Source organism: Dermacentor andersoni, chromosome 3 (assembly GCF_023375885.2).
Source record: "Dermacentor andersoni chromosome 3, qqDerAnde1_hic_scaffold, whole genome shotgun sequence".
Taxonomy (NCBI): domain Eukaryota; kingdom Metazoa; phylum Arthropoda; class Arachnida; order Ixodida; family Ixodidae; genus Dermacentor; species Dermacentor andersoni.
The window spans coordinates 187,999,203-188,021,704 of NC_092816.1; the positions used below are offsets into that span (position 1 = coordinate 187,999,203).

Consider the following 22,502-nt stretch of genomic DNA (forward strand, 5'->3'; position numbering starts at 1 on the left):
AGGCGGAGACGAAAGACACGAGTGCTGATGTCAGTGTGTTCGTTTTTATTTGCCTCATGGCTTGTGCTAGCTGTTGCAGTTGTACCCGTGAATAGGTATTTGTCACCCAATAAATATAGTCTTTCATCGGTTCCCACCCTCTGCTCCCTTCCAGGATTGTCTCGTTGTGCCAGAAATGGTCCATCACGCGAGCATTTTTTTGCAGGCGTGCCCATATTCCTTTAGAAGACGTCGTAATTTGCGAAAAGGTTGTCGGTACACGTTATTCTACTTTTAATAGTTTCAACCAGCTATTAGCAATGGCGCTCTGTAACGCCTCCTTCACCATTTTATATGTTCCAGTCCTTCAAGTCATGCATGGAATGACTTCCGCGTTGTGTTTAGGAATTACATAGAAGAACTAGTTCAGGAGCTTCATCCTAACGCAAGCGAACGGTGAAATTGTATTTTTGACAACCACTATACAACTCTGAAAACGTACGTCGCATTAAACAATGTAAAATCTAATAGCTACAAGAAGTGCATTTTCACATTGCACCATCAATGCTTTTAAATAAATATTGCAATATTCAATAAATACTCAAGCGTCAAGCTACAAATCTAATCAGCAATAATATATCGCAGTTTCGTAAACTGCACCTAATAATACATCTAAGGCTGACAAATGTTTTGTAATACACACTGATTTGAAATACACTGCTAATTTATGAGTAGGACTGTCGCGAAATCTTCGTAAATATTCAAATATTTTTTTTTTTAACCAAATTCATATGTCATATTTTGTTGGCTTGAGATGTTCCAACAGGCGCAGTTTATAGAACTGCGACATCTGTATTTGGTGCAGAGTTACAAGTGCATTATCTTCGTTCTTGTATTTTTTTAATTGTCAATTTTCGGTCATTTTCCCAAAAAATATAGACGTTCTGCATCAAAGTTTTGGTCCCATGAGTCACTGGATTTTCACTTATTCCCGTAAATGCAACAAATTGCATGCAGATTGCTCTAGCGATTATCTCATGAGATCATTTTTACGTCTTACGTGTATTTGAACAGGAAAATCAGAGTTGGCGCGGAGCTAACGCTTCTTCTTAACAAGAGAATCGAAGACTAAGAACATTTCATGAAGGTAACATGGCTGGAAGTGAAACAGCAAAGGCTTCCAAGTGGCTGGAAAGGGGTCACGGACCATGGCGAAAGTCGACATTGCACCGATGAAAGGATTGCTCATAGACGAGCGTATAGGACCCATGGAAAGCAAGTAAACAATTCGCCATTTAGACTTATCAACGGATACATGGAAACAGGCAGCCTATTCTAGAGATGATTACTCACCTACCACAGTTGAACAGAATTGCAATTCGATGTTGAAAGTTCTCGAAGTATACGAATGCTAATATTTCCGCGTCTTTTCTCCTAACAGTGACTGTAATGAGTAAGCAAACATCTATTTTTTTCTTTGTTCAGCATTCACGAGAATGGCTTGTTTTTGCACTGCGCTTGCTAGTCTATTGAGTGCAACATCCGCTCGCTTCTTTTTAGCTGCGAGAACAGCAGCAGGGACTCCGGGAGGAGTGCTTGCCGTGTTCTCGCTGTTGCAGTTGCTGAATGAATTCAGCATACGTCCATAACGTCTTTTCGATTTGGGCGTCACTACGTGGCGGGCTCGTTTTTCAGAAACCCGCCTGTGCACACTCCGTTTAAGGGACGCTTTCTGCTTATCTGCTGTCTTCTAACCGTGCATGTCTATTCTCGTTCTAGGTCCTGCTGCCTGTATTTGTTTCCGAGGTCGTGGGTGGCGGCTGCTGTTGCAGAATAGTTTCGCAATATCATGGCAAAACGGTCCACTTGAAATAAATGGCGGAAGAATGCGTTCTCCTTTGTGTGCTTTGGGGTGGTATCTAGATTTACACAGTCCTTTGATGCAGCGCGCTGGTCACGTTGCACCCTTGACCTTCACATACTAAGGATGTGGTGTTTTGTAGCACAAAAGCCAGATGTCGCCAAAGAAGGCAATGGAAGTGGTGGTGGGTTGTCGACGGACCAATGAATCACGTAGAGTAGATGTAATACGACTGTAAAGAGGCCTAAATACAGCCGTTGCCAAATGCGCAAAATGTGTATTAAAATGCGATAATAGCTATTTAGGTGTGTACTATGAACATTGAAAGGACGTTACGAAGGCATGATACACTAACATGTGAGAGTGGTTGCAGTATGCACGTAGCACAATTGCCGAACCAGCGCTCTTGAACGCAAGGCCCAGAGGCACATTCCAAACGGCTGAAATAAAGAAAATAAAACTAATCCAATAACTCCTCAGATTTCATTCACTAATTTAATAACAGATCGGTGTGCTTTAGAGAGACCTGTGAGCAGGCATATAATGTTCAAGTCTTGCGTAATAATCGCAATGGAACACGCTCATTCTCTAGTACTGGTCAAAAATGGGAACACAGACTGTGGAACATACTGAGCGGCTAAATTGAAGAAATGAAATAATACACCATTCTGATAACAGATCGGTGTGTTTCAGAGATGTCTGTGAGCCGACATTGTCACGTCGTATTGACGGTCAAGAACACAGTAGCAAAACTGTGAACGACGACACTAACTCTTCATTGAGCGAACTTGTGTCCCTAAAAGCTAGTGACATTCAAAGCATGACGATACCGCAGAACACAGTCGGCGATCGTCGAAAAATCGGATCAGCGGGTCAAACGCACCGGCTTTTATTACATGAGCCGTCGAAGGTTCCAGAGTAATCGCTGGTGCCCTCGTGTCTTCGAGAAAGTACCACACAATCCGCGTCGAGCATACAACCAGATTACACAAGGTTTCGGTGACAACAGAAGTTCGACGACCTTAGATTGCCTCTTATTTACATGTAGACAAGCTTTGGTGTGAAGGTCGGCGACCTTCGCTGGTATCTTTTATTGATTTACATGTAGACGAGCATAAGGAGACCTCGCAGCAATGTGTGTCAGGAAGCGCGCACGCTATCGGCTAGCAGTATAGGTCCTTTGGAGGAGGTGCGGGCGTCGCCGTACCGATGGCCACACGTGCAGGACGTCCCGTGCGGGCAAACGCGACAAACTGGTGCCGATAAGCGCATGCCGGTCGTCACTGTTGTCGCCCCCGCGGTGTCGGGGATAGAGTCACTGGAAAAAATTTCAGAGTACCGCAAAGGTCGGGATTTGACTGGCAACACTGAGCGGCCACCGCCATATACATTCCAAGCCGACTGCGTCGCGTGGAGGCCGCCGTGTTGGAAGAGCTTGATATTCAGTGACACATCTGGTTGAGTGTTTAACGAAGTACAAATACTTTGTGCCCGGAGATAATGGTTGCTAAGAACGAAAAGAAAACGTTATTTTGTGCGAAGTAATGCAGCCGGCGGTTGTTTTGCACTCCGATCGTGTTTACTGCTGGAACTGTGCTACGACTGTGGGCAGCAGCTTAGCGCTGCTATCGGGAGCTTATGCACGCGTTTTTTTTCCCCTTCCACGGAGCGAGCTACGTAGGAAACATTTCGTCACTTCGAGCCGGAATGAGGCAAGCTTGTGCTTTTGGGCATGAACATGGTGGACCGCCGTCGGCTTCTATTGAATGTTTCCAAGCAGGACGAAACTAACACCTGACAGTGTCATCGGCACGTACGATCATTGTATAATTTCACAAGCTAAATCGGATACATTTATTTAGCTGGTAATCGGATACCGCGCGTTCTCGACTCTGCCCGGCGACTTCGTCCGCCGTATACGCACGACACGCTGCGACTGCCGTGTGCGCACCGGTGTTTGGCCGTGATCATAAGACTATCTGTGCGCAGCAGGCGTAAAAACCAACTTCGATTACCATTTTGCGCACTAAATCTTGTGGAAGGCCAATATGAACCATTTGCATTATTACAGCAACGTATATGTACTTCTTTACACTGATAATGCGCGAGAGGTTGCTACATTGCAATTTATGAACGCGGCTGTCTAGTGCGTCCATGAGCGGCTACTCTTAACTTATTTATGACTCTTTTCTTAGACTGCCAAGATATGCTGCCTGTGTAAAAAAAAAAGCAGGAACGCCGGCTGGTGACGCAGCACTTTTTTTTCTAAATTACATAGGCGATGTATAAAATTCTTGTTCTTTCAGAGCGGTTTATGTAGCATGCATAGTGACAGAGTGAAACTAAAGCTACTGGGTGTTCTGTTGTTTTGTATTTCTTGTTATGCATCAAGCACAACAGTATATGGGTATGTACCGTAGCATTTCAACATAAAACATAATATGTATGCTGACTTCAGTTATTGCATGTGCTCGGCTTACAAGCTCAAAATTTGAAGCATGTGCTGTGAATACCACCTGGCCATTGGTCTCAAGCTCGAAATGCGTATGTATAAATGAGCAAAGGATAAGTGGAATAAAGGAAGTATCATGGGCCTCGTATTGACCAGGTTTTTATTGACTGCATGCGATCGTCACGATCTGCGAAAAACAAGGGCGATATGGGTCGAGTGACTCGAGGCGAGAGCGCGCGGAGAAATCATGCGAGTACCTGGTGCACGTGAGGACGTGGAATTCTCGCGCGACAAGTGTGCCTTCGCGTGCCACGAGCACGGAATAACCGCGTGTGTTGAGCAACAAACGCGTACACGTGTACCCGCGTCAAGCGTGCAATACGCGAACGATCCCTACAATGAACTCTTATTTTCGTAGCATCGCTAACACCGCGTGCACTTCGCTTAAGTATCTTCTAAAACAGTGCCGAAAAGCACAAGCAAGGTATACTTATACCTCGCACACGCGGGTGTTTGTTGTAGGCTTGAAATTCTCCCGGCCGGTTCTGTGTCACCACGCAGAACGACGCTCTCGGTCATTTTTCCCGGCCGGAATCTAAAAAAAAAAGTCTTTCCAGACTCAGTTCGGTTGCTGCATCCGAAGGCGTAGCAGCCAGGCACGATTTCCTTGCAACCAAATGCGAGCGCGACAATCGGAACAGAAAAAAACGTAGGGAACCTGCGCTGCCTGCGCTCTAACTCAGCCGGCCCGCCCGGCGCTTGGAAGGTGTATGGCGCCCCAGAGGTCACGTGGCACGGTTGGGCCAATGAACGCGCCGGCGGCGCGGGGAAAACGAATGCGGTACTCTGAAATTTTTTCCAGTGACTCTAGTCGGGGAGCTCGACAAAAAAAAATAACAAGGTGCGCGCCGGCGACGCTCCTTGTGAGGCTATTCGACACAAGGGAGCCGCGGGTCCCAGGCGGTCTTCACCACACAGCGTACGCCAGAGCCTGTCTTCAAAGCAATCACACGTCGCGTTCTCCAGTGTGCAGCTTGGTCGAGTGCACGGGCCGGGTAAAACGAGCGGATCCAAAAGATGGAAGGGAAAGGCTTTTCCTTGCTTTTCGTGGCGTAATTTATTGTTTTTTATGTTTGCCGGTTTGTTTTTGTTTGCGTTAAAGTGACGCCACGATGTAAGTGGTGGCCACAGAAAAACGCGAAACAGCGAAGGGAACCAATAGGAATGCCCGAAAGAATACATTTCGGCTGAATTGAGCCAACCATCGGCTAGGGACAGTTGTGTGCGTGTAAGACCGCGCGTGATTGGTGGAGTTCCCCGGCCCTACACTGACGAGGGGCGAAGTGGTAATCTTGTGGTAATAGAATTGATTAAAACGGGGAATTCGTGCCTTTTTGGGCGGCCGTGATGAGAGAGCTGGAGTCGATGGCTCCGCAAGCTGTTCGCGAAATGTACCTATGTAAATAAACCTGTACACACGGAGCACTTGTTGCGAGCTTGGTTTGCAACATGTGGCCTGAGAACGAACGGAAAATTCAAGGTCAGTAGCACACATCAAGAACGGAAGGTTGCCATCCGGAGCGACGGACAACCGACGGCCTGAACTTGGCTGAACCAAACAACGGACAGAACCGTCGATAACATTCGAGAAACTTCCAATACATGCAGGCGCGTCCTGCCCGGAGCAATAACGTTTAAAGTTTCTTAGCCAGGGAAAGGCGGTCACCCGAGAAAGGTAAACAAGTACACGCATCAATACGTTCAGGTTTCATGAACGAAGGCATTTTGATTTTTCTTACGCAGACCAGAGGTGCGCATACTTTGTCAGCATACAAACATGGTATAGGCCACTTCGGTGGCGCCTTTATTTAATCATTGCATATATATATATATATATATATATGCTGCGATAGGGGCAGGTTCAGCAGCAGCGATGGAAACCGCACAAATCTAAGCAGACCAGAGACATCGCGTTCCACTCTTAAAGGTGAAGCTTAAGCGTCCTACATTTTTTTTTCTGTTTTGCGCTGTCGAAATACCACTTGCAACCACATCTGGTCAAAGATGTTGCGTTTTGGGAGGCACGAACGGATAGTCGTATACATGACTGAAGCTGGTCAGGCGATTCATTTCAATCGTTTTTCATCGCAGCGTCACGTTTTCCAGGGCGAAAAACTGGATACGCGCGGCCAGTACGTCGAGGTGAGGCGTAAACCCGTAAGGTTCACGGGACGCGTTCTATGCTCGGCGCTTGGGGTTCAACAGATGATGGTTTCGGCGCACGATTGTCCGTTCGCGGGGCCGGTCGCACTTGCTCTCCCTGCACCTTCATAGCAAGACATCGCGCACTCTGCTCATTTTTAGAGCCTGTGGTCGTCGCGTCGAAATTGCAAGCTGTCAGACCAAGGGATTCGTAGCATACCCTGTTCTTCGAGGTTGCGGCTGCGACACTACTTTTGCAGAGCACTTGCCCCCCCCCCCCCCAGCCCTTGCGTTCAAGCGCATTGTTAAAGCACTATAGCTAGCGTCATCGACCCGTTTTACTACATCATTCCCTCATAATACATACTTTATGATCATAGCAGCTAGACATCTCTAAATCGTCGTCATTTTCTAAATACTTTATTTTACGCTTTTTTACAGCGACTGATTTTTAAACCTCCTTAAAGCCATGTCGCACCCACCATTCAAATTCATTACTCCATTTCAATCGCAAGTCATCACCGCGTGCATGGTGCTCTTTCGCCATATCTGGCCATTGAACCAATAAACATTACTCACAATCATCAGTTCGTGTGTGTGACGAAAGCAGCAGTACGGCGACGGCAGTAACGACGAATGCCTGTGAACGGGTGGCATGGACGTGCGATATGGGTAAGAAATGCAGAAATTAAATGCTCACGGAAGGCAGCACGAGGTACCGATTCGAGTACTCACGTGCGTGGCCTGACAGCGAAACAAGAACAACCTGAATCCCGTGTCCTTTTATTAACTATTTGGACGAGTAGCGTGGTGCACTCGTCCCCCCTGGCGAATTTGTGTTGTCGCTGCCATAGTAGAATTCGGTGCAGCGTTATCATGCTCGGACACTATGTGCACCAGGAAAGAGCAGGCCTTAAAATAAGAAAGAGAAATGTAGACGTAAAAGGGTGGTGGGGGAGCGAAACGCACGCCGCCTACTGCTTCTGTTCTCTGAAGGATTCCTGACCTCTCCTTCCTTCACAGCCCTCCCATGTACCTTTTCCGTTTCTTTTTTTCTGCCGCCTTCCCACTCTCCCGCTCTTTGTACCCTCGTCTTAGAAACCACGTGTAGAGGCGTCAAGCGAGAGCTCTCGTTTTCTTTTCAGTCGCTCCCTTTGCAGCCAGCCGTCACCGACAACGACCGTACGTGACGTCACTTTACTAACCTGATGACAAGGCCACCTTTGCCGAAGATAGGTCCTCCTATGTAAACGTTGACCAGCCTTTCTGAGGCACTATATGCCTGTTTATAACCTTTATAGCTCAGGTAAATAAGATTATGCTGACCCTAGGCACGGTGGGAATCAATGTAACTGAATATTCCTGACGATATTGTAATCTCGTTTTTTTAATATATTGACGATATTTGGCGCTGAAGTCGACGGCCTACGACAATCATGATGTGATGTTAAATTTGCATTTGTTTTCATGTGTGTGTAAATGTAACTAATGTTCGCACGACACTACTCATAATTCCATGCAATAAAGAAAAAGAAAAAAAGCCGCCGTGCCATCGGAGGAAGCGTGCTCGACCCGCAGCCCGGAGACCCATGTTCGATGCCGAAGACATTAAGTTATTTTGTTTAGAGGAACCTGAGACACTTAAGGTTCATCCGAGCATTCTTTCACATGTTTTTGCTCCCTGCGCTATCGACTATTTTGGTACCATCTTCCGGTCACGCCACCGACTACAACGTATTTATTGCGTAATGCGGCACTGAATGCTTTCGCCTTAAAAAAGAAAATAAATCACGCACGCTGCTATAAGATATACAAATACAAATACCTTTATTCAACATCAGGAATGTTGCGGGTGCACCCAAAAGCATATGACTGGCTTGACAGAGGGGCGCACCCCCTCTATATCGCATCAGTTGCGCACGAACCGTAATCATATTATTGCGATAGCAGTTATATGAACACTCCAGGCACATTTCTGCCATAGGCGTTAACCGGAGGCTGTGACAAGATCGTCGCCGCGCGCCTGAGCTGTCTGTGCGAGTGAAAGCGTGCGAGGGTGAACCGGCGGTCGCGGCCTAATCTTCCGCACACAAGCGATGGAAGCGGGGAGGAAGCGCGCCGTCTTCTGTTGCGCGCAAGGATCCGGGGGAGGGTAGGCAAGGGGGGGGGCGCATTCTACTCCGGGCGATCACGCGCGCCCGCCCGAGCCGCCATACCTCGAAAGCCATCTACGACGAGGACAGAATCCGGCCGCGCGTAATGTTTTCGCGGCTTAGTTCATGTCGATGCGAGGCACAGCACGAAGGTCAATTCGCTTGCTTCTTCGCTCCAGCGTTTTAACAGCGAGTTTCCGCGGTCATCGAGTCAGAGCTGTTAATGTTTGCTTGTGCGCCCGTGACACCATGCTTGTTAGTTTAGTTAGTATGCCTATGTTTACAAGCTTATACGGCGAAAAAAGTTACTATCATTACTTCGTACAGCTAGCTGTCCACTATATTGCTATCGCATTCGATGCTTCGCCTTGCGGGCGAAACTGTGGCATTTTATTCAAGGTATGGTAAGGCACGTTTGACCAATTTCTGGAAAATAAGTGCCGTACAGAGTTTGGCTACGTGGATAATTGACGATGGGCGCGCAGACGCTAAGCTGCAACAAAGCACCGCAGAGTCAGACGACAATACGCAAGCGGCCGTCCAGCAAATCAACACTTCAGTTACGATGGAGCTTCACGCAATATTAAAGCCGTCCAGAAGGCATCGTGCTGGCTTACGGAGTTATTGGTGCAAAGATTTCATAAACACCTTCCCGCACCCCGGCCGTGTTATTTGCACACTTTCTCAACCTCCACCAGACGGGGCAAGACAGCAACCGCAGCAGGAGTCGATGGAGGCAAAGAGAGCTTATTCAAAAAATCTATATTCTTGTGAACTTGAATGCTTGATTGATATTTTGTATGGTGGGCACCCAACCTGATGCTATGAAATGTCAAATTTGCTTGTGTTCTACTATTTTTCCCTCTCTGTAACAATCCTCAAGCGAGGGTTAACAGTACCAGTAAAGAAATAAAGAACTCGAACGTGAGCTCAAATAACAACCCGGAGCGTAAATTTAAGGATAATATAAATGGCACAGAAGGTAAATGAGCACTCACGTCTGACCAAGTCTTAGCAATCGGTAGCTGCTTCAACAGTGCTAACGCGCCAGTCGTGGCTTAGAGTGAGCCACGTTTAGCGGCCCTTGGCTGAGATGTAGCGCGTTCTATCGCAGACCTTGTCAAGCTTTTCTTGAATATTTACTGCCGCAGTTTGACAGCTCTAAAAGCCTCGTGGCACATGCGAGCTTAAGACGACAGTTTAATCTTAATAGGAAGCATAGCGGCTTATATCCGAACGATAGCGCAGACTCGAGAACAGCAATTTAAACAGCCTTTAATCAGGAAGCCGCCGGGATGGTGTTGACTTCTCCTATGAAGAGCACGTCTCCTTCCTTGTTCCAGATGATGAAGACGAAAGGGTGATCAGCTACAAAATCAGCTGGTGGCGTTGCATCGTGAAGCGTCAGCAGACCTGCACGACGGCTGCCAGCAGTCACGCCAGTCTCGTCAATTTCGAGGACAGACTTCACCACTACGTCGTCGACGTACATCCTTTTGTCCTTGGTGATTCCCGACAAATCAGGGAACCCACTGTATTTGTATGACTTATCTTTCGGCTCGAATAATTCATTCAACCATGAGCCCGATGCGCTCCAAGACAGTTCTTTCATTGAGCGATTGGACACCAGTTCCAGCCTGAAAAACGAACCAAAGAGAAAAAGAATACAGAGACTCCACTGCAGTTGTCGGAGTTGTCTAAGTATGCGTAAGCATACCCCCAAAGTTCAGGTGGTCTAACCCCAAATTTTTAGTTGGCCCACCCCCAAATTTACGTTGGCACGGTCCCAACTTTCTCTCCTCCTTTCTCTCCATTAAAATCTACTCCTCCTCCTCCCAACTTTACGTTGGCCCACCCCTATGTTTCAGTTCGCCCACCCACATTGAGGTTGGCCAACCCCAAACATTAGGTTGGGGCACCTCAAAATTTAAGGTCGGTCAACCCCGAAATTTCAGTTAGCTACCTCCAAATTTCATGTTGTCCAATCCCAGAATTACAAATTGGCCCACCTCAGATGTTCAGTTGGCCAACCCCTTGCTGCAGGCTACTCAATGCATTTTCTATGGAGCGTTATGGGCATTCTCTCTAATCAATTTTTTTTTTTTGCTTCAATTGTTGCTTATCGCTTTTCGAGCAACCAATCATCGACATTTAACAATATTTATTTCTATATTTCTATATTTCGTGTTTCTATATGTTCGGAATTAGAAGGTTTTAGTCAACAATACACGGAATGCGCTTGAGATCGCTCTGTGGACGAGAATTGGGCATTGTTCAAAAATAAGATTAACTCACTAATAGATTGCTGTATTCCCGTGCGAACTGTTCGAGCGGCGTTCCGCTCTTCGTGGTTTACATAATCATTCCTCCGCTAACGTAATAAAAAAAGCGATTGTATGGCTGCAGCGCTATATCATCTGGTACCACGGATAGATGGACGGCTTACCACAGCGCAACCTTAGATTACAAACAAGCATATGCAATTGCCAAACATGCTTTCTTTTTGGCGATACACTTCCTTCTCTTTTACAGTCTAACCCTCGTAAGCTCTGGAGCATTGTTAATGGTCTGAAAAATAAAAACATTGAACATTGTAATGAACTTGGTTCACCGATTGCAAGCCACAGGTGCTGTGAAGCCTTGCAGGACACATTTAGTAACGCATTTTTTACTGACAACTCTTATAATTAACCACTTCTAGCCGATCCTGGACATTCTTGTATGGAACCTAACATTATTGATCAATTAGGGCTTTTTAACCTCATACTTAAAATGAAAACATCAGCACCTGACATAGATGGAATCGGTTCTCAATTCCTGAAGCAGACTGCCATTTATTGTTCCCTCATTTTTTTTTTTTTTTTGCAGCTTTTCTCACAATCATTACATGTTTCAATGCCCAGCGATTGGAAGACGGGGAAGGTGATGCCTGTGCATAAACCAGGTGACTCATCTAGTCCTTCTAATTACAGACCCATCACTTTGACTAGTATCCCGTGTAAGCTTCTTGATAACATTATCTATTCTAATCTAATCGCATTTCTCGAACAAAATAACTTATTTCACAACAGTCAGTATGGACTTAGGAAACACTACTCGTGCCAAACTCAACTACTTCTCTATACTAACGATCCATTTTCGGCGTCTGACAATGGTTCTATTATCGACTGTATGACGTAAAAAATGCCATAGCACTCGCAAAATCAGTTTACTCTGATTCTTTTCCAAGTAAAATTAAGCAACATCCTAAGTACATATGGAAATACGCTAAAAGGAACCAAAAGGACACAGTGTAAATACCTGCTCTTGTTGTAGAAAATTCTACCGTTATGATGATAACAAAAAGGCCGAGTGCTTTAATTTCTATTTTAAATCGCTGTTTTCGCCGTTACAAACAAGGAGAGACCGAGGGGAGTGGCCTTTAGTAGGGGAAGGGCCTGGCATGGAAGATATTATTTTTAATTGGAATGGAATAGAGGCCTTACTACAGGGCCTAAGCCCTTCGAAAGCTGCTGGACCGGACTGTTTGCCGAATGCTTTGTTCAAATCTTGCGTGCATATATTATCCAGGTATTTAAAAGTTCTTTTCGAAAAATCGCTCCAACAATGTTTCCTGCCTGAGGATTGGAAAATAGCATCTGTAGTACCAATTCACAAATCAGGGCCCCGAAGCGTCGTCTCAAATTATCGACCTGTTTCGTTGACGAGTGTCCGCTGTAAAATACTTGAGCACGTCCTATACAGAGCCTTAATAAAACATATAAATGGTCATTTCCAGTTAAACCCGCACCGACATGGGTTCCGCAGGGGCTTCTCAACTGTAACACAGTTAACAGTGTTTTCTCACGATGTTGCTAAGGCACTGGATAATCGCACAGCTGTTGACTGTATTTTCCTGGATTTTAAAAAAGTCTTCGATTTGGTCCCTCACGATTTATTTTTACAAAAACTGTCACTTATAACATTAATGTTCAGATCACAAACTGCGTTTCCGAGTACTTAAGGTCAAGACGGTAGTATGTTCTTGTGAATGGTAAAGAGTCGAGCATTGTTGAGCAGACGTCGAGGGTAACTCAAGGATCCGCATTGGGGCCGTTACTTTTTTTGCTTTATATAAATGATATCAATGAAGGTTTGGCCTCGTGTACAAGAATGTTTGCAGCTGATTGTATACTATATAGTAAGATAACCTGTTAAAATTATTGTCTTGCAATTCAGTGTTTTAAGCAAAATACAAACATGGTGCGAAAATGGGAAATTTATTTATTTATTTATTTATTTATTTATTTATTTATTTATTTATTTATCGATACGGCAATCCCCACTGGGGATTTTAGCAGGGCGGGAGACACTACATACGTAAAGAAGACTATAGCATAGGCAACGAACACAATACAAATCAGGTCAACAGAGCTTGAACAGAGCAGTGGCCCAACAAGATAAGAAATTTTTACTCAATACTTGAAACAAACGCCGAAAGTGATAATTTTAGAACTTGGTCATCGGTTAGATGATTCCATTCAACCACTGTTCGTGGAAGAAGGAATACTTAAAACAATTATTACGCGTACTAAATGGAGTTATTGTTCGGCTATGTCGTTGGTTAGTAGCATAACCAGATGAAAAAGTAATTATTCCCGTGAGATCTGTCTTATACTGACCGTTGATAGGTTGAGAAATGAGTTTTAGTCATGATACACCGTTTCCTTGCATTAATGGTGGCAGTTTGCTTTTGTTAAGAGCTCTGTCACTGAAGTGCGATAAAACAGTGTGTATGACGCTTAATAGCAAAAAACAAAAACTAAACATTTATCTTACGCTATAAAGGGTATTACTCTCTCACCTGTTACATAGTACAGGTACTTAAGAGTGTACTTCATACCATCGTTATGTTGGCATCGACAGGTGGACTACACTGTTGCTAACGCTAGCCGATCTCTAGAGTTCCTGCGTCGGAATACTCGCAACTTTCCTCAGGCTGTAAAAGAACTGTTGTACAAATCAAATGTGCGTTCTGTATTAGAATATGCATGCATGGTGTGGGACCCGCGGACTTTGATTGACAAGGGAAAACTAGAAAGAGTGCATAATCTGGCTGCTCGACATGTATAAGGGAAACATGTCAGAAATAGAGAATTCAGCACGACACTTTCAATACAAACATTAAAAAGGAATTATTAGGACATCGCCGAAGTAAGCTTCGCCTGAAATCGTTCCACAATATATACTTTTCCAAAAGTGGTATACCACGTAAACATTACGTTGCATCATCAAATTACGTATCGACCCGCGTGGACCCTACTTACAAAGTACGTGAATACAAATGCAACACTGCAGCGTTTGCAAGTTCTTTTTTTTCCAAAAGTGTCAGACAGTGGAATCGGTTTGTTACCATCGGCAACGGTGTCACGCATTAGAAGTGACTCTTTTTACGATGCTTTGTCTGAAACTGCGCCATGAACTTATAATGAATGTGACACGTTTTTCTTGTTTGCGGCGGCAGCCTGTATGTTGTGCTATGTATTTTTGTCCTTTGGTTTGTGACCCCCCCCCCCCCCCCCCCCCCCCCACTGCAATGCCTTTCTGGCGCTGTGCGTATCAAATAAATAAATTTACCTTGATTTCCAAAAAAGGCTTTAACACCGTTTCTCACCATTTGCTTTTGCTGAAACCAAGTATGCTAAATATGACTCGAATTTATTTCAGTGGATTAAAGGCCTCTTATCTAACAGAACCCAGCGTGTAGCTGCTAATGGCGATAATTCGCGCACTTGTTCTGTCACATCCGGCGTACCGAAAAGCTCCGTCGTCGGACCCCTGCTGTTTTTAATTTACACTAACGACCTTCCCCCCTGCAATAAATCAACAATCAGGCTATTTGCCGATGGTCGTGTCCTCTACCGCGTAATCCCTCTACCCTTATGATTCTTCTCAACTTCAATCTGATCTTGACAGCATTACTTCTTGGTGTTCACTCTGCTCCAAGGAATTGAGTGTTTAGAAATTCAGAATAATTAGGATTTCCCGAAGAATTGCTGACTGTACTATCCCTGTTTATTCCATCACTAATTTTCAGTTGCCATCTTTCGATACCTATATATACCTAAGTGTCCACATAGACAACAATTTAGCATGGAATATTCATATTAACTACGTCACTATCAATGCGAATCCCACTCTTGATTTTTTCCGGCGTAACTTTGCTTTGGGTCCTGTTTCCTTAAAACTTCTTTGTAAAACATTAGTCAGATCGAAACTCGAGTACGCTTCTTCAATCTGGGATACTCACTCCTCTACACTTCTAAGCACACTAGAAGCCATCCAAAATTGTTCAGCTCGGTTCATTGTTGCTAATTCTTCTCGCACCGCCAGTATTACTCGCGGTGCGAGCGCCGTGCTGGACGGGCGGACGGACGGATGGATGGATGGAGGGATGGATGGACGGACATATGGATGGATCGATAAGGATGAACCCTTTAAATCGAGCGGCGGCAAACGCCACGCAGCCATGGGCGCTATAACCTAAAACTATTCCAAACTTTTTCTATTCCATTTCTGCAATCGACCTTCCGCGATTGGTTAAAAACACTGTGGACCACCCCGACTTCACCTGTCTTTCACGCGGCGTCACGAAATCCACGATAGCTCCCCATCTGGTATGACGTGTACACGCTGATTATGCATGATTTGACCGAACAAAACAAAAATAGTTACTTCTGATTCGACGCCTTTTCGCCATTAGCCCTCGGCTATTGGTCAAAAGTTTGCGGGCTGCACCCACTTCACCTGCCTGTCACGCGACGTCACAAAACCACAGAACCTGCGTCAAAGTGACGTGTACGCGTTAAAGATGCATTCATATGCCGAACAAAACTGAATTTTCTTCTGAATAGCCGCAGGTTGCCCCGTTCCGAAAGGAATAAAAGATGGCTACCGCCGATCGTTCAGGCTCTGGCTACTCTCACCTGCCGGAGAGCATGCGTTTATTTTCGTACAATAAATCTTTTCGCGTGGCCGTGTAACGTTTTCGAGCACTTTCGGCATGTTTACGATCTCGCTCCGCCAACTCTTCTTCGCTGAGGATCTGTTTTAGCGACATTTTTAACCTTCCGTTGCATGCCGCCGCGATTTTTGACCAGCCACCTCAAGCTAAGTAAGGGAAAACGGGGACCAATCGCAGACGCCGGCACCACCCTCTTCATCTGGTTATCGATTTTCACTGCAGTGGCTCGGCCCCCTCGAATCTCTCTCCACTTGAGCGTGATCCTCGCCTCTTGTGAGTCAATTAGATAAGGCAAGCCGCTTAGCGTAGGCAATGTTATTCGTTTTTCAAGCAAACAAAAGTGACCTCCTATAAACGAGGACCGCGTTTGATTGGTCTGTTCAGACAACCCTGCGGATGACCACGCCCGATGCTTGCGTCGGCGGTTACGCAAATTTGACGTCCGAAGATTGGAATAAAAAAATATTGGAATAGGTTTACGTTATAGGGCCCCATGATTAGTAATATATTTTGCCCTTAGTGGAGGGTGAAATTTCACTCTTGGCTTGATTTTAGCCATCAAATAACCCCCGTTTGGGTATTTATACCCGCTTAAGGTATATTTTTCCTCCACTGTCCCTAAACACCGATGCTTTGGAAAAATATGCTTTGAAGTGTAGGTTTGAGCCCATTAGAGAAAATTATCAGGTGTTCCGCTGTTTCCCCTTCCTCTCCACGCGCAGCGCATAACGTGTCTGTCCTTGGGTACTTGACTGGGTACGTACGTCTTAGTCCGCCACACTCTTCTCCTGGCTTCCAAAGAGCTTCCGTTATAATAACAGTGGACATTTTCTTGGGGCAATTTCCTGCTTGAAAGTTCTGTATATTCTCAGGGCTAATTCCGTCTGCATCCCTGTTTTCCAGAGACCCTTCTTTGTTTCTTTAACCTTTTTCTTAACCGATGTTTCTTGGCTTGCTTCCCTGCTGTTGTGCAAAAGAATTATGCGTGGCTCTGCTATCGCAAACACCAGATTAAGTGTTTTAGTGCCAAACCGCACACAAGACACACGAGCGCAGGCAACGCGTCCCTACGGCGTCCGCCAAAGGCGTCTACTACGGCGTCTGCGATTCCCCTGGCCAACGCCGTAGTACACACCGCTGTTGTCTTCACTCCGCAAGGCTTTTTCGCATGACGAGATTGGGGCGAAAAGAATCGCTCTGCCGCGCACGTCGCAGAGCGATTTTCGCTGACAGCTTTCGCATATGTTTGCGGCAGCTCGATTTCCGTCGCAGCGATGCGCAAGGCTGCTGCCTGCATCGTTAAATAAAAACAACATGGAAACTAGTCAAATATTCGAATTTTCCTATTATTATTCGATAATAGAATATGTACACCATTTTTTAACGTTTAAAAACGTGGATACTTTACGACAGCTCGCAGATGCGGTGAGTGAGATGCTGCACTACACCGCAAGTACGAGCGTGCGGCGTCGGTGCGGTGCTTCCGTTCAGTACACTATAGTTTCGTTGTTACTATGGAAGCCACAATTTTTTTTCTGGATGAGTATTTGCTTTTGCAGAAGAAGAAGCTACTGTTTAGTGTGCGTATATAAGCAGCTGGCACAATTTGTAGCGACGAAGAGGTTGACGACGGTGGCGATCGAGTGGGTAAGTGCCTTATGTTGAAGCAGCGTCCTTCTCCCGACCTAGATAGCCTGCAGCTTCTCCTTTTAAACGCATTATGTCAGCGGAAGAAATGAAAAATGTTTATGAAGCTCCTGAGCCGCTGGCGGGTAGGCCCTATTAAAACATAGCTAAAATTGGCGCAACGTTGCTCCACACAGCTACCAACGCACGGTAAAACAGGAAAGCACCAATTTGACGGCGCTTTGTTTCGTCACACATTGCCCCTTCCACATCGCGCCAATCGCTGCGACTCAGCGACGGCGCGACCAACTCGTGGGAATCCAACTCGTCGCTGACTGAAAATCGCGCCATGTGAAACAGCCTGTACGCAACGGCGGGCGAGGACACCGTGGCGCTCTAGTAGCCGCCGGTGAAGAAAGCCCCTCCTGCCTTACTTTCCTGCCTCGCGCGCCACGGGAGAGGGCGCGCATCCGGGCCACGTTACTCGCTCGCGTGCGCGCTGTTCCTTCTCCCCTGCCAGGCTCCACCCACCCTGGCCGCGTCGCTATGCTGCGCAATGCTATGAAGGCGATAGCGTTAAGGAGCCCGTGTCGCAGACAATCCGGGGCCGGCGTCGGCTGCGCGCGTCTGCATTGAACGTCGCTACGGCAAAAAAAAAATCTGAACCACGCATACCCTACCACTACTCTACTGCTAAAGTTGCTCATGCCTTTTCTTTCATTCTTTACAAGCTTATTCCTAGGAATTGGTTTATTGTGGTATCAATTACACGGACACCCCAGGTGCATCTCTGCCGTCGCCGTCGCCGTGAGGTTCCGTATGAGTGAAAGCTTGGGAGGGTAAGCCGGCGAACGCGGTTCGATCGTGCGTGCGCGAGCGAAGAACACGGCCTGGATGTGTGCCCTCTCCTGTGATTCGCGAGGCAGTGGGGCGAGGGAGGAGGGGCGTTCTTCACTGGCGGCTGCGACCTTGCATCAATGGCCTTTTCGCCCGCCGCTCCGTACAGAGTGGAGACAACCGAGGCGTCTCCTGCGGCGTTGGCAACGCGAATCGTGGACGCCGTAGTAGACGCTTTGGCGGATGCCGTAGGGACGCGTTGACGGCGCTCGTGTGTCTTGAAAGCTGTCTGCGACGTGGCTAGAGTGCGCGCCCGCGTGGGCCTCATCTTTAAAGTGATCTGCAATGTTTCCAGATTGCGTGGAGTGCCGGTAGCTTCGTATTCGCCGTGCTTTCGACGTTTCGTTCGCGCTGAAGCGAGACATGAATGAAGGTTAATTCCCTTTCCGCTGCCGCGATTCCTCACTCCAGAATTTTCACAGCGAGTTTCCGCGCTCATCTAGCGACATGTGTTCATGTTTACCTGCGCGCGCGTGACACCGTGCTGGTTAATTTAGTTAAAACACGTTGGCGGGCTAGTTGGTTTAAATCCACGATAGAATGTGTAAGCGCGACTGAACAAGAGCGTAGAAAGAAGCAGACACACAAAGACAGTGCTGTCTCTGTGTGTCTGCTTCTTTCTACGCTCTTGTTCAGTCGCGCTTACACATTCTGTCATTGTTAATTGTATACTCTGTTTTCACCCTCTCTCAGCTCTCTTTCCCCCAGCTCCACGAAGCTGCGGACGCAATTAGAAACCCAGCGAGGTTCCAACAGCTCCACTATAATACCGGCGGGACAACTTTCTGGTTCGCTTCCTCCATTTTGTGGCAGATTACTCATATAGTAATTGAAAACTTTCCTTGCCCGCCGCTTTCCCGCCATCTTACTGCTAACTACCCTACCCTCAAATGATGTCCATCCCATGCCACCCTGCACCTCCTGATGTGTTGTATTTCCGTGTGCTGCCAAAGCAAGCCTACATACCCCTCGATGCTTAATTTCCAACCTTGCTCGAACCTCTAATCTCATGCACAGGATCGCATTGCCGAAAGTCCCACTAGGGACCATCACCCCATCTCACAAGGTACATCAACGCCATAGCCACTATAGCTACCACGGCTGGTGCAATTATTCTTATTTCGAATAAGTTGGGCTCACCTGGGGATGCAGACCTTGACGATTTGTTCAGGAGCGTTGTTTATGAAACGCCAAATAAAGGAACTCGACAGATGGCGGCGCGCTCTCGCAGTCCCGTTTCTGGAGATCGGCAAACTGATGGTTATCGTGTAGTCTCCTACATTAAGTGGCAGATCCAACAACTGACTGTCATAATATTCGTTATTTTTGTCGTAGCGTGCTTTCACGCTTCCGCAGACGGCTTTCACTGGCACAGGCTGGATGCCATTGTTGTAAAATTGCATCAGTTTACTCTCGGAAGTGTCGGACTGAGTCTTCCACTGAGCCTTGAAGGCTGCCGCACCGATTAACAGCAGTTTTGTCGAGGTTGCCAACGGCTTATCGAACAACATCTTGATGCGACCTTTCATGTGATGGTCTACCCATTCATTTATGTTGTTCATGGCCATCGATCCGTTGTTATTGAAGTTGACGCGCAATATTTCGGTGGCGAAAATCTCCTTCACCATCAGTGCGTACTCTGGAAGAATATTAACACTTTGGTCAATGGCCAGTGTGTTCGCAATGGATATGCTATAGTTAGACAATGCTTGCAGCTTCAGCACATGATCCCGCACTTTCGTGACGACTGCATCCTGTTCCATATGGGCACCCTTGTAACCAAGGGAATTATACAGAACGTTTCTGGTGCGGTTCCTTGCTCCCACATATATCATGTTCATCGCAGCCGACAGGCTGTAGGGACAGAAAAATTCCAACGGCATATGAGCTTCGTTCATAAGGTAAACAAGGATAAATGCGAAGTCATCGTTGGCTTCTGAAACTCCTGTCGGCATTGGTTGCGAAGAGGCAGCCGCTATACATAGAATTAGCACCACCGTATTCAGGTCCATGTATCTGGAAAGATTAAAAAGTAGGAAGACAATGTTTCCAATCAGACTACATTAAGAAAATGTGAAATTACACACTTAAGCGTGGTCTAATTGCACAGAAGATGTATGAAGAAATAGCGCAGTTCTCGCTCGGGCGATAACATTCTTCATGACACCGCCAGCGGTTAAGAAGTATTTCTGCTCTGCATTGATGCCGCGTTTTAGTGTTGCTGAGGTGACCAGCGACACGTACATACGCTGCTATATGCAACTTGCGAAATGCACAGAAATGGCCGATCCGCGTCCAACATTCGATTCGAACATGAGGCAGTACATTCTGCGTGGATAATGCAAGTCGCCTAAAGACGAGCCTGCAAGCAACAACCCGTGAGCCGCCCCTGAAACAATCTACAATTAGCCTGATCTGCCAACTGTAACGCGACAAGGGAATGTGTACGATGTATACCTGTTCCGTTTAGCATTTGTACTCGTGAAACACTTGTACTCGGCTTGTCGATGTTGATAAGACACGTCGTCATGATTGCAAGTTTTGATGTCTCAGCTCACGTTGGGCTCAAGCGCACAAGAGTTGTTCCCCTATGTGAACAGCTCTTCACGTATGTGAACGTGTTTTCACGCGTGCGATCCATACCCACGCATCCTAAAACTCTGAAGAGTAACGTCAGCAGTTGTATTGACAGCAGATACATACTTATATCTATTGTGTCCTTAAAACGGAGTACAAAGTGCTGTTGTGAGTCGTTAACATCAACCTATTATTAGCCCAATTGAAAATATGGACGATGTTGTTGGTAAATTGAAATAACTTTGTCGCAATATTGCGCTTGGAAGAGAGGACTACACGTAAAGTTGCTGTTTTCAGTGAAGCGCTGCTCCAATAAAGGGCATGGAATCTCGCATCGTAAGCGTACTTCATAAAAAAAAACGAGAAAAAATTAACACCCAAGGTAACCTTTTTAAGGTGAAAAGTTCAGAAATAAACACGGCTGACCATTTTATTGTATAATAAGATGATACTCAAAACACAGTGTACTTTCTTTATCAAGAGATAAACATTTCAGGCTGAGAGATCATAGTGTCAGCTAAGGAGCATTCCCTACACGCCCCTGGGAACTGCGCACAGGATATTCCATAGAAGAATAAGCAGCACGTATCAACTAATACGTTGAAAATTATCGCGCATATATGCTCTTACGTCACGTGGAATATGTATGATATAGGACTTTTTTTTGGGGGGGGGAAGGGGGGGGCGGTGCGCTGTCATATTACGCAGGCGGTGGCGTCATCCGTGACCAGTCACCACGCTGGTTTGGGCGAGCGCTCCGTGTTGTGTGCCAGGTATACGTTCGGCGGCAGTTTCTGGTGCTTGTTCTCGCGCTGTCGCGGTCTGTTTAGTACGACGCGGCGCCTGCTAAATGAGAGACGGTTTTGTGATACGTACTGAAGCGATTTAAGAGAGCAAGGCTGGAGTTTCTGCTGACGTTGAGGTGGACGGAGCACCCGGCGCGATGTGCGCGCACGCGTTTTGAGCCAGCCTCACAGACCCGTCTTGTGTTTGCGAAAATTCGTTCCCCAGATGTGACCTCAACGCAGCATTCTCGCTATAATTCTAAGCGTTGGTGTGGCAGGAATAAGTAGTTACGTAATATAAGACGATCCCAACACCGTGCGTGCCATACTGCTACGCAATAAGTTGTGCCGTTTACGTTGACAATAGTTGAAATTAGTGCAGCAACATCAAACTGGTTTTGCGGAAAAACCGGTCATTCGTTTCACTGGTTATTCGAATTCGAAAACCGGATAACCACATTAATTGGCTATTCGGTTGGCTATTCGGTTAATAGTATCCGGATATTTGTTCTGTACTTGTACTGAAATTACCTCTCTTCCTCTCTTGTGTTCTTATATTTGTACTTAGTTTTGCAACCACTCGTGCAAACCGGATATCGGCTCTGCTTAGCCTCCTTGCCATTTCTTTTTAGAACTTTATCTTCCGGAATTGTTCTGCTCTGGGAAATTTTACTATAAACTGACACTGTACCAGATTTGTGCATGTTACAAAAAAGAAAGTTTGCCAGTTGCAATCACTTCCTTCAAAAATGTAAGTATTGCAGGCGCCAATAACAACCCCCATGAATGTTTTTTTACACATTTCTGAAAGTTAATAGATTATTTCCACGTTACTTTCGGCACAGTTTTTTATTAACATTACCCGAGAACAGTGCATACACGAAGCTCAGCTGGCTATTTCGCAGCGTTCTCTGTAGCCCTTCACACCTTGTGCATCGTCGCTGCGCACTTCAAAATTTACCTCTGT

At 46.2% G+C, this 22,502-nt stretch overlaps 1 protein-coding gene and 1 long non-coding RNA gene across 2 annotated transcripts in view; one reads left to right on the forward strand and one right to left on the reverse strand.

The window, feature by feature from the left end:
- Window positions 1–1,517, forward strand: part of LOC140216503 (uncharacterized) — a 29,904-nt gene extending 28,387 nt beyond the window's left edge. The window contains exon 4 of the mRNA XM_072286836.1: window positions 1,421–1,517. Within this exon, the coding sequence (XP_072142937.1) occupies window positions 1,421–1,512 (92 nt within the window). The 3' untranslated portion in view covers window positions 1,513–1,517. The remainder of the gene's footprint in view (window positions 1–1,420) is intronic.
- Window positions 1,518–9,905: 8,388 nt separating this feature from the next.
- On the reverse strand, window positions 9,906–20,172 carry LOC140216504 (uncharacterized). The gene is made up of 2 exons (XR_011893185.1): window positions 19,314–20,172; window positions 9,906–10,284 (listed from the first exon to the last, which is right to left on the reverse strand). It is a non-coding gene; the product is annotated as an uncharacterized lncRNA (long non-coding RNA).
- Between the last annotated feature and the right edge of the window lie 2,330 nt (window positions 20,173–22,502).